General features: G+C 43.3%; 1 protein-coding gene across 4 annotated transcripts in view; it reads left to right on the top strand.

Annotated features, from left to right (window-relative positions):
- Cep152 (centrosomal protein 152) overlaps window positions 1-12,232 on the top strand; it is a 65,955-nt gene that overhangs the window by 12,381 nt on the left and 41,342 nt on the right. For all 4 annotated transcript variants that reach the window (XM_028858259.2, XM_037205191.1, XM_037205189.1 and 1 more), the window contains 5 exons: window positions 51-190; window positions 2,613-2,813; window positions 7,896-8,043; window positions 10,623-10,714; window positions 11,989-12,152. In XM_028858259.2, the coding sequence (XP_028714092.1) occupies window positions 51-190; window positions 2,613-2,813; window positions 7,896-8,043; window positions 10,623-10,714; window positions 11,989-12,152 (745 nt within the window). The remainder of the gene's footprint in view (window positions 1-50; window positions 191-2,612; window positions 2,814-7,895; window positions 8,044-10,622; window positions 10,715-11,988; window positions 12,153-12,232) is intronic.

Raw genomic sequence — 12,232 nt, 5'->3', positions numbered from 1 at the left:
ATGGTCCCACAACAGTGACAGTATTTATGTAAATATCTTTCATGCTCCAGATGAGAAGGACGGCTTGACCCTCAGCCTTCGGGAATCCCAGAAACTCTTTCAGAATGGAAAGGAAAGGGAGATCCAGCTTGAGGCACAGATAAAAGCGCTAGAGACCCAGATTCAAGCATTCAAAGTCAGTGAAGAAAAGGTAAGCTTTTATCTTTCTTCAACAGAACTTCAGTTGGGGACTGGAGCCGTGGCTCAGCAGCCAAGAGCACTGGCTGCTCTTCAGAGGACCAGGGTTCAATTCCCAGCACCCACATAGCAGCTTGCTACAACTTGTATCTTCTGTCCCAGGGGTCCAACCCCCTCTTCTGGCCTCTGTGGGCACCAGGCATGTGTGGCTCACAGACATACATGTAGGCAAAACACTCACAGATTAAAAAAAATAAATAAATAAATAAATAAATAAATAGAATTAAAAGAACAAAAATCTTTTAGTTTGTAGAAGACTGCATTCAGAAGAACTTTGATACATGTCCTGCCACACACCTGGGATCATCTGGGTGCCAGGAGGAGGTGGCGGTTCTCCGTGGGTACCAGGAGGAGGTGGCAGTTCTCCGTGGGTGCCAGGGGGAGGTGGCGGTTCTCCGTGGGTGCCAGGGGGAGGTGGCAGTTCTCTGTGGGTACCAGGGGGAGGTGGCAGTTCTCTGTGGATACAGCATCTGTCCTTTTCCGAGCGTCATGTTCTTCCTTCAAGTCTCTCTGCTCCTCTAGTTTTACTGTTCCTGCAAATTATAAATATATATATTTCCAGAATATAGTTCTAATTTTGTTATTCTTTACTTAAAGGCTTTGCGTGACCTACCTTACCTGTGGGACAAGGTGACCTTCTGTCAGGGGTCATCTCTTCCCTCCTGTCTTGTTTGTATGCCCGCGCACACTGCCTCTTCTTGGGAATGCCTAGTCCATGGCTCTTGCCATCTAACCAGCCAACTCCTGCTTATAGCTTTTACCCCGAGTCTCTTTCTTCACTTTCTTATAAAAGACAAAGAATATCTCGAAGGCATCATTGGGCTAGCCTCATTCCTGTAGCCATTTAGGCCAGTAGTTGGCGTACAGTTGGTGGTCAGTGTGTGCTGATTGAGTGCTGGTTGAGATGAAACTTAACATGCACACGTTTTTTTTTTCTCTTATGTATTTTTCTGTTTCTGTTTGAATGCTGTCATGATGGTGGCTTTGTGGTGTGTGTAGCATGAATTTTTAGAAGGTCTTATTAATAAAAACAAACCCAGAGCCAGGTATTGAGGCGAACGCTGAAAGATCAGAGAAACAGAACCAGCCACAGCCACCCCACCTGGCCAACTCCTCAGCTGATCCTGTTTCCTCAGACTGGAAGCCTCTGAGTCCTTATCCAGAATGAATCCCAGCTGAACTGCTGCTCAAAAGCCTAAAAGCTTAACCAGGCTCTAGTTCCTGGTCCTCATGCCTTATATACCTTTCTGCTTTCTGCCATTACTTCCTGGGATTAAAGGCATGAGTTACCATGCCTGGCTGTTTCCAGTGTGGCTTTGAACTCACAGAGATCTGGATGGATCTCTGCCTCCAGAATGCGAGGATTAAAGGTGTGAGTGCCACCATTTTCTGGCCTCTGTGTCTATCTAGCGGCTGTTCTGTTCTCTGTCCCCCAGATAAGTTTATTAGGATGCATGATATATTGGGAAACACAATATCACCACAGGTGTATTTTAAAATTGGCAAACAAGGCTTGTCCCTGTTCAAAATGTTTTGAAAATTTCCCTCTCTTTTTTTCTTTAGATTTTGTAAATCAATGGTTAACGTTTTATAAAACAAAAATCTAATTGGAATTCTGATTGGGAAGACACTATACTTTACCATTTTATGCATGTGTGAAGCAGGTCTTAGAATGGCAAATTACTTGCCCAAGGTCATAAAATCAGTTATTGACAAATGCTGAGAGTGTAAACATCTTGATCCAAATCAAGTTTCCTAAATTTTTTTGAGTCTCCTTATTTTAATGTTATTTGATTAGTAACTGTAATCCTATCTATAACTTTATATCAATTAATTAATTACTATAAAGCCTGCATAATCACAGATTTAGGGCATTGGGGAACCATCTGTGGGTTGTGATTTTACCCACAGTATCAGCTTTGCTTTTAGAACTCTTTATGCTGGAATGTGGTGGCATGCACTTCTAGTGCTAGCCACTCGGGGCTGAGGAAAGATGATCACTTAGCCTGGGAATTTGAAGCCAGCCTGGGCAGACAGTGGGATCCTGTCTCAAAAAAGAAGACCAAAAATCTTTTTATTTAGTAAGTGACCATTTGTAGGTTTGCAGTCTTTGAATGAGCAACACATTTTTCTGAGACCCTACAATTGGGTGGCCTCCCTTTGCTCATGGAGCCGTGCAGACAGTGCCAGGGCTGATCTGCAGCAGGACCACTGCTCTTCAGACTCCTCATGTGCCCTCTGCAGGTACTGTGCAGTCTAGTTGTCAGGGAAGAATTGTGCCTAGCATCCGTGGGTGTGTGAGTAGCAGCCGGGGACAGTCTTAAAGAGCAGAGTTAAGATGCTATCTACATGGCTACCCTGTGTGTGTTTGCTAGTTGACCAAGAAGGCCAGAACAACTGAAGTCACCCTGGAGAGCCTGAAACAGCAGCTGGTGGAGCTCCATCATTCTGAATCCCTTCAGCGAGCCCGGGAACAGCACGAGAGCATCGTCACAGGCCTCACACAGAAGTACGAAGAGCAGGTGCTATCCTTACAGAAGAATTTGGATGCCACCCGAACCGAACTTCAGGAGCAGGTCAGGTGACTCCTGATGAGCAACTATCCATTGAGTAAAGTGGTTATTTTTTGTAACTGATATTTTTTGGTCCCCCAGGTAGAAATTTTGCTGCTAATAATAGGTATAAAATTGTAACTGAACTCCCCCCCCAAAAAAAACCCACTTTTTTTTTGAATCATGAATATATCTGAAACCCTAATTTTGGGTACCTTTCTTGTAGAATCGATTGGTACCATCTCAGACCTCAGAGTGCTAGTCAAACTTTAGTTTTTGTAATATTTATATGTATTCATATTCCTGTAGAGTAAATGCCAACTGAAAGGAATGGGTATACCGCCACTGACCAGAACCTGGGGTTGACCCAGCAGCCTTTTGTAGGTCTCTGGACATTCACTTCTCCTTAAAGAGTGTAGAGTAATGGTTCTTTTGAGAATAGAAATTGGCTATCTGGAGTCCAGTGTTCTGATGGCTGACAGATGCTTCAAATAGAAAATTTTACACCAAACCTCTAGGTCACAGTCAGTATTGTATAAGAAAAATCTTTGGACTGAGTGTAATATATTTATGCCTTGGCTAGTTTTTATGTCAACTTGACATAGCTAGAGTCATCTGAGAGGAAGGAACCTCAATTGAGAAAATGCTCTATAAGGTCAGGCTGTAGCAAGCCTGTAGGCATTTTTAAAATTAGTGATCGATGGAGGAAGGCTTAGCCCATTGTGGGTGGTGCCATCCCTGGGCTGGGTCCTGCATTCTATAAGAAAACAGGCTGAGCAAGCCGTGAGGAGCAAGCAACACCCCTCCATGGCCTCTGCTTCAGCTCCTGCCTCCAGGTCCCTCCCTGTTTGAGTTCCTGCCCTGACTGCCTTTGGTGGTGAACGGTGATGTGAAAGTGTCAGCCAAACAAGTGTAAACCCTTTCCTCTCCAAGTTGCTTTGGTCATGGTGTTTCATCACAGCAGTGGAAACCCTGACTAAGACAGTAACAACATTAAGTAAATTTCATGTTTAATCTTGAGTCTCATTCCAACATACATATATGGGTTTTCAAATTTTCCAGAATTGAAATGTTTCCCATGCTGGACACTCATTCTGTATAATGTATAAAATAGGGAAGAAAGTCTGATCTAAACAAACTGCTTGTGATCCTAAGCTTGAGCATATTTCACAGTCGACTTTCTATTTGTGTCCAAGGAGTGAGTATTGAAAGCTCAGAGTGCGTCGAGTGGCGGGGTTACTTGCCTGTGTCCAGAACCTGAGGTTGAATCAGTACAGCTTCAGAATGAATTTTCCCTAATGTAGTTTAAGAACTAATTTAACCCAAGAGAAAAGGTGAAGAAACTAAGGAGAGGGCACGACAAACCTCCCACACGCATAGTTCACTCTGATTTGGGTTGTTATCTCTGACTTCCATGGCCGACTCTGCCTTTTCCCATGTTTGGTAGACCTAGTATGGCAGAATAATTGTGTGACATTTTACTTCATTATTGTTTCTATTTTATATATATTGCTTTATTACCTAGTCTCACATAACCCAAGCTGTCCTCAAACTTGCTAAGTAGCTAACGGTGACTTTGAACTTTGGATCCTCCTGACTTTGCTTCCTGAGTGTTGGGTTATGGGTATGCACCACCATGCTCTGTTAGTGTGATGCTGGGTTGTGGGCATGCACCACCATGCTCTGTTAGTGTGATGCTGGGTTGTGGGCATGCACCACCATGTTCTGTTAGTGTGACTCTGTTTGGCATGCACCACCATGTCTGTTAGTGTGACTCCCATGCTCTGTTAGTGTGACTCTGGGTTATGGGCATGCACTACTATGCTCTGTTAGTGTGACTCTATCCCCATTCCATTTTCTTTTTATGTTATTTATGTGTTTTGTTCAATTTATTAATTATTTTTTCCCTTTTACATAAAAACTGTTGTGAATTTGATCATAATGGTTTCTAGGGATGGACAAAGATAAAGGCTATGCTCAACCATTGAAGAGTCTGCTTTATAGAAATTAACTGGAGTTTGGGGTACAGTTTTTTTTTTTCTATTTTACCTTTTTTTTGTCAATTGTTTAAGGAATTTTTATTTATCTAATTTTTAAATAAACTTTATTATAAAAAAAAACACACACCAAAATTAAGTAGACCCAAAGTCTATACGTCTCAGTGACCTTCTATATAGTTAAAAGATAGTTCTTATTTTGCTTTAAAATGTTTATTTATGCATGTTGCCTTTGATAACATACACAGTGGTATTACAGCGGTTGGTGGTGGCAGATTTAGGAAAATGGAGTCTGTCAGCTCCCGTGGAGTGTTTGGCGAGCTTTGCCTCGCTGCCTTGACACTGTCTCACTGGGAGGGCTGGGAGGAATTCCTGGTGTGTTTGGAACCCTTTCTTGTAGGAATGGTTGGTACAGATGTGGCAGACCCAAAAACGGCTCTCAGGACACCCTCCCTGAACCTTCCCGCTCTAGTGCCACCAGTCCCCTCCAGTCTGTGTTATCGCAGGACAGCGAAGGAGTCGGAGCCTGTGCCTCTGGCCTCTTCATCTGTCCCCATGCCTGCCATCACCACTTGAGAAGAGAGACCTCAGACTGAAGATAGAACCGAACCTTGGTCTGTGCTGAGTGGACTTTAGATTCTAAACCTGAGCTGTATTTGCTGTGATTATCCCCAACCTGGGGTGTTTTTTTATGGTATCCCCTTTAAACGTGTTATCAATTGGCTCCGCAGTATTTGTAATAAGGAGTCAAAGTACTTGTACCAATCTGTATTTTTATAATCCAGTTGGTATTCCTTTGGAACAGTGCTACAAAACTCAGGTTTACACCAGAAGTGAGAGAAAGATAAAGAATTTCCCATGATTTCACCTCCTGCCCTCTGTGATTAGTGTTCCTTCATTCTCAATGCGCTCCCACTGTAGTGGTGATGTGTGGAACCCTTCATATAAACTTAAGATACTCAGTTTGTTGACACCCACAAAGTAACTTGCTGGTGTGCTGAGAGTACACAGACTCTGTAGGTCTCTTTGGGAGCAAGTGGCATCTTGATGATACCGAGTGTTCCGTTGTAAACAGAGTACTGTTACAGTTATATAGGTCTTTATTGATTTCTTCAGTGTTGTAGTTTTGTCCAACTAGATCTTATGTTTTACGTTTCAACTAAAGACCCTCATTTTGGAGTGGCATTGTAAATGACATGACTTTTTTAAATTTCAAGTTCTACTTGTGTGTTGTGGTGTACGGGAAGGTGATTTCCCCTATTAGCTCACACCGCAGCTCATGTGCAGTTGCTTATAGTTTTAGTAGGTTTCCTCCTTCCGATTTTCTGTGTAGCAGATTATGTCACTGATAGACAAAGAGAGACTTGCTCTGTTCTCTGTAATTTGTATTCTTTCTGTTTCATTTTCTTACTGTAGTTCATTGGTGAGAACTTCCAACGTGCTGCTCAAAGGCATGAAGGGACATCCCTTCCCTGGTCCTCATCTTTGTGGGAAAGCTTCAGGTTTTCCTGTTAAATATGCTAGATTTAGATTTCTTTCTCCTTTTAAAGAAAAATTGAGAAAGTTCCTAAGACTTATTTTTCTTTTAAATCACGGATGGGTATTAGTTGTATTTTGAAAGAGAATTCCACACAGAGACTGCTAATTGCATGTAACGGGAGGCGCGACTCTCTGACACAGCAGAGCTTTTTGAATGTCTGTGTACCTAGTGCGATTTGAGAAATACATGGTTATTAGCATATTATTAACTTAATGCATTCCTTAGACATCAGATTTTCAATGTAGAAAAGACTGTATATACAACATTGTAACAATTCAAAACTGTTGGGACCTCTAGACTGGTACCTGGAGTGCCTCGACACCCTTGCACGACAAGCATTTGTACTGCATTCCTGATAGCTCCATAGTGCGTCAGCCATGTTATACTAGCTCCTTAGAGCTGCGCTTCCCAAGCTGGTCTGGGAAACAGCAGCAGCAAGCCAAGAAGTTTGCAGCACTAAATAAACAGGGACTGCTTTCCAGAAGCTTCATTTTGCTAAAAATTTGGTAGAAAAAATTTAAAGCAAACACAGCTGCAGTATGACATAGAAAATTCACAGGATTTTAAAGCAAAGCGAGAGCCTTCAGAGAGAGCCCCTTCCTTTGCACTGGGACACGCCCAGATCTTTTGCATTTTGGGCATCCCTATATTCATGTCGAGAGCATGGCTGAGGTTTAGGCTGTGCTAGGGAATCTGGTACCAAAGGCCCATGTGTTCTTACTTCAGAGCTCTTGCTAATGGTTTTCTTAGGGCTTCTCAGGAAGCTTAAGACGGTTGCTGCTCCACTGATTCTCCTGCCTCATCCGTGCTTTGATTGACATTCAGCCTGAGTGGCTTTTAGGTGAGAAGTGATGATTGTTACAGTGATGGTTTCTTCAAATTCCCATGCTTTCTTATTTCCAAATATGTTTTCTTTGTGGAGAAATATTGGCACAGTACCTTTCCCTCTCCATGTATGTATGTAGTCAACACAGATCCTTGTCCCACAGTGTGTATTTTTTATATATCCTCATACAGTCACACTCAACAATTACCATGTCTTTTTTGTCATTAATTTTTCAAGTATTCATTATAATGCCTGGTATGCATAACATGCTGAAGAGATGCCTTCAGGAGACAAGGGAAATAAGAGGTGTAAAAGGTAGAAAGAGGAATATAAGAGAAACAGGTCAAATTGAAAAGAAACTCGGAGGAGGGACAGATTATTTTTGGCTGCCCTGAACAGAATGAGCCTTTGGCTGCTCAGAATAGATTTTCCATGTGTTCATGTGTTTCCTTGTCTGAGGATACGGATTCTGTGACTCAAAGTGGTTTGCCTGCATTTGTATATATTCATTAACACAGCGTAAAATGCAAACAGGACTGTAATATATTTCCTTTGGCATGGGTAAAATCTGATTTTAAAATAACAGTATCTTATAGTGTCCTTTGTTAGCCGGGCCTCCCCCCAGGTCACATGTGAACAGGTTAACCTGTACAAGAGATCACACTACCAGGTGATGATTTTACGTTGGACACTTTAATTTCTGCTAAAGCTGATTGTGAAAATGACTTGTTGCCTTCGTTTAGGAAAGCGTTTGTGCTCGGTTAAAGGATCACGTGCAGCAGCTGGAGAGGAGTCAAGAAGCTGTGAAATTAGAGAAGACTGAGCTCATTAACAGGCTGACGAGGAGTCTAGAGGACAGTCAGAAGCAGTGTGCCCACCTGCTGCAGTCAGGTGCGTGTCTTGTGGAGGGTCCCACAGAGGCAATGGGGTGCGTGTACAGTGAAAACGAACTTTTTCTTCAGGACCACTGGCTCACAAACAGTGACATGGAGGCTTCTTATTAATTATGAAAGCTTGACCTTAGCTTAGGCTTGTTGTCAGCTAGTTCTTACAACTTAAATTAGCCCATATTTTGTAATCTACATTCTTCTACGTGGCTCGGTTACCTTTACTCTGTACCTGCCCATCCTATGTCTTTCACATCTGGCTGGCGACTCCGCCTTTCTTCCTCTCTGAAGTCTCTCTGTTCCCAGAAGACCTGCCTAATCTCTTCCTGCCTAGCTAATGGCCATTCAGCTCCTTATTAAACTAATCACAGTGACACATCTCACACAGTGTAAAGGAATATTCCACAACAGTACAGAATGTAGCTGGATTCCTGTTATCATGTGTGTGGGTGTGTGGGCTTGCGCTGCATGCCATGGTTGTAGGACAGAGGACAACCTTCATGGTCTGGAACTCACACTCAGGTTGTCTCGCCACCTCTTCATGACACGAATTTCAAGAGCTTTTCCCCCACTGAGCCGTCTCACCAGCCCAGATCCCAAACTATACAAAGCCAGAGGAGACAGAAGTCCACGAGTGACAGATTCCTTTAGGGAGGATTATATGTGCAGTTCCTATTGAAGGGTTTGTTTCTGTTACACAGTCTGGAAAATCCAAACAAGTGTACATTCCAAATAAAAATCGCCAGCACTCTTCCTCTGAGAAACCTGGGCTGTGATGCCTGAACCTGCTTCCTGCGGAGGAAAGGACCGCACATGCCAGGCAGGGCTCTGCTCCCAAAGACGAGGTTCTGTCCCAGCCACCTTTGATGATAAGATCTCACTGTATTTGTCATTTTATACCTAGTATTTGATTAAATAGTTGTCATTTTGTTTACCTTCAGTTTTTCATCCCCTCATCGTGTCCTTATGTGGACAGCAAGTTAAATTTTTGTCACTGTTAAGATTTCTAGTGTGGCCTCTGTGGTACTTGAGACATGCTTCTGATGCTTTTCATGGTAGTGATACTTTTAATTATTATTTTTATAAGATGATGTTAAAGGCAATTAAATGTCAATGTTGATGCGCAGACTGTTGAACAGACTAAATCATCCTAATTTCTGGTTGACAAAATCAATTTTTTTAACTAAGGTACAAGTCACATTTTGGCATATGAACTAGTTAGACGATGGGCAGTGTGTAGGAGTGTAGTTTAATCACACCGTGAACGTACTAACGGGAAAGGCTGCCTATGGATGTGTGTTTGCTGAGGGACCAGATTTGGACCCTTCCAGTTTAGGCTCTCCTCCAGCCCTGCCTGGCTACAGATCCATTTGCCCTTGCCATGACCTGGTGAGTCTTTTCCTTGGTTATTAAAGGCTTTGAAGGTAGGATTTCCTTTCCTTTCCTTTTTTATTTTTATTTATTATTTATTTATTTTATTTTTCAAGACAGGGTTTTGGAGCCTGTCCTGGATCTCGCTCTGTAGACCAGGCTGGCCTTGAACTCGTAGAGATCCCCCTGGCTCTGCCTCTTGAGTGCTGGGATTAAGGGCGAGCGCCACCGCCGCCTGGCTTCCCTCAGCTATTTCTGAGAGGCCTGTTTTCATTTAAGGAAACCCTCAAATGGCCCTCTGCACTAGAATCTCTCTGAGTACATTTAGAGTATTAGTTTGTTGGGGATGGAGAAATGGCTCAGAGGTGAAGAGCACTTCCTGCTCCTGCAGAGGACAAGGGTCCAGTTCACAGCACCCATGGGGCTCACAACTGCTTGTGGCTGATTGGGCTCACAGGGTCCGATGTTCCAGTTGCCCAGGCCCTGAGCTCCTGAGTACAAATCTGAGAAACACGTGGACTAGATTTAGGTCTCTGAGGTCTCCCATGGCTCCCTGTCTACATGGCTCTAAAGTCAACAGTGAAGCAGACTCCACCTCAAGCCTCGGTGGATCCTGGGTTTGTAGATGTGGTGCTTTGTCTCCTTCCAGTTACACATTGTTGTTGGTTTTTACTCTCACTCTTTTGGCTCTTTGGCCCTTCCTCTTTAGAGGGTCCACCACCCAGCTCCCAAATAAATCACACAGAGGTTTATTCTTACTTATGAATGCCTGACCTTAGCTTGGCTTGTTTCTAGCCAGCTTTTCTTAAATTTTCTCATCTACTTTTGCCTCTGGGCTTTTATCTTTCTCTATTCTATATACTTTTCTTTACTTTTTATTCCGTGGTTGGCTATATAGCTGGGTGGCTGGCCCCGATGTCCTCTCCTTCTCTTCTCGCTCCTTGATCTTTTCTTCCCAGAGTTCTCCTCCTATTTATTCTCTGCCCAGTCCCGCCTATCCTTTCTCCTGCCTTGCTATTGGCTGTTCAGCTCTTTATTAAACCATTTAGGTGTTTTTAGACAGGCACAGTAACACAGCTTCATAGAGTTAAACAAATGCAACTTAAAAGAATGCAATACGTCTTTGCATCATTAAAACAAATGTTCCACAGAATAAACAGATGTGACACATCTTAATATTCCACAACAACCTATTCTATGACTCTCTTGCAGGCTCCATGCAGGAGGTGGCTCAGCTACAGCTACAGTTGCAGCAAGCACAGAAGGCCCACATCTTAAGTGAGAGCATGAATAAGGCTTTGCAAGTGAGTGCTGTCTCTCGGAAGAGACTTAGGCAATGTTACAGCACCTTTTTTGAACCTTAGGTTTCTCTATGTAATAAGAGTGACTGGACCTTCTTCAGACCAGCCCAGGAAAGTTTTTCAAGATCTCACCCATACCATGCCACTGTTAGTTAGACCTAGGTGTTCCAGCCCAGTTCTGATGAACTGCAGAGCCAAGCCTCTGCCTCCTGCCAGTCAGTCTATCCATGTCTTTCCTGACACTGCAGGTATATCCTGGGGACCAGGGCATCTACAGTCTGCAGGTGTAGCCTGAGGACCAGGCATATGTAGTCTGCAGGTGTATCCTGGGTACCAGGGTATCTTCAGTCTGCAGGTGTATCCTGAGGACCAGGCATATATAGTCTGCAGGTGTATCCTGGGAACCACGGTATATAAAGTCTGCAGGTGTATCCTGGGAACCAGGGCATCTATAGTCTTCAGGTGTATCCTGGGGACCAGGGTATCTTCAGTCTGCAGGTGTATCCTGGGGACCAAGGTATCTTCAGTCTGCAGGTGTATCCTGGGGACCAGGGTATCTATAGTCTTCAGGTGTATCCTGGGGACCAGGCATCTACAGGTGTGGGGACTATTTAGTTGGGATGTGATTCTCTCACAGCCTCCACCACTTTAATTTCCCTGAAAGGTAAGGAAGATGCTGGAGAGGACTTTTAGTGTTGCCTCAGCCGAAGGAAGCGCTCGGCCTGTTGATCATGCAGGCAGAGCATAGTTCGCCCCTGCCTAGCTATCTGTTTTGTCCTCGGCTACAGTGAGGCCAGAGGTATCCCAGCTAAGGGTTTTTTTTTTTTTTTGTTTTGTTTTGTTTTGTTTTTTTTAAATAAGAGGGTTGTGGAAAGAACTGTCTGCCTTTGCTTCCTCATTCATTTGGTTTATTTGAAAATATGGCAGGAACTGGCCTTCATGAAGTTATGTAGAATGAATGTTAAGAATGTATTTGAAGACGATTTTCTGCATTCTACTGCTCATTAAAGTTTGAAACATAGAATGACTGATTTTTTTTAAAAAAGATTTATTTATTATGTATAGTGTTCTGTCTGAATGTGTGCCTGCAGGCCAGAAGAGGGCACCAGATGTCATTACAGATGGTTGTGAGCCACCATGTGGTTGCCAGGAATTGAACTCAGGACCTCTGGAAGAGCAGCCAGTGCTCTTAACCCCTGAGACAACTCTCCAGCCCAAATGACTGATTTTTTTATCCAGGAAAATAATGGAAGTTGTTTTTGATAATTTCGTTCTAGGAGGAATTAACAGAGCTTAAAGCTGAGATTTCTCTCTATGAGTCTGCTGCAGACCTCGGAGTACTTCCAGGTGACTCAGAAGGAGACTTGAGTATAGAGCTCACTGAATCGTGTGTGGACTTGGGCATTAAAAAAGTCAATTGGAAACAATCCAAAGCTAACAGGTACTGCATGAATAGTAGAAGACTGTTAATAAAGCTGGTGATGGAGGCATGGGACCTGGGTGGCATCGTGCAGAAGATAA

The sequence above is a fragment of the Peromyscus leucopus genome, chromosome 4 (assembly GCF_004664715.2).
Source record: "Peromyscus leucopus breed LL Stock chromosome 4, UCI_PerLeu_2.1, whole genome shotgun sequence".
Classification (NCBI taxonomy): domain Eukaryota; kingdom Metazoa; phylum Chordata; class Mammalia; order Rodentia; family Cricetidae; genus Peromyscus; species Peromyscus leucopus.
This window is presented reverse-complemented; position numbering and strand designations above follow the sequence as displayed.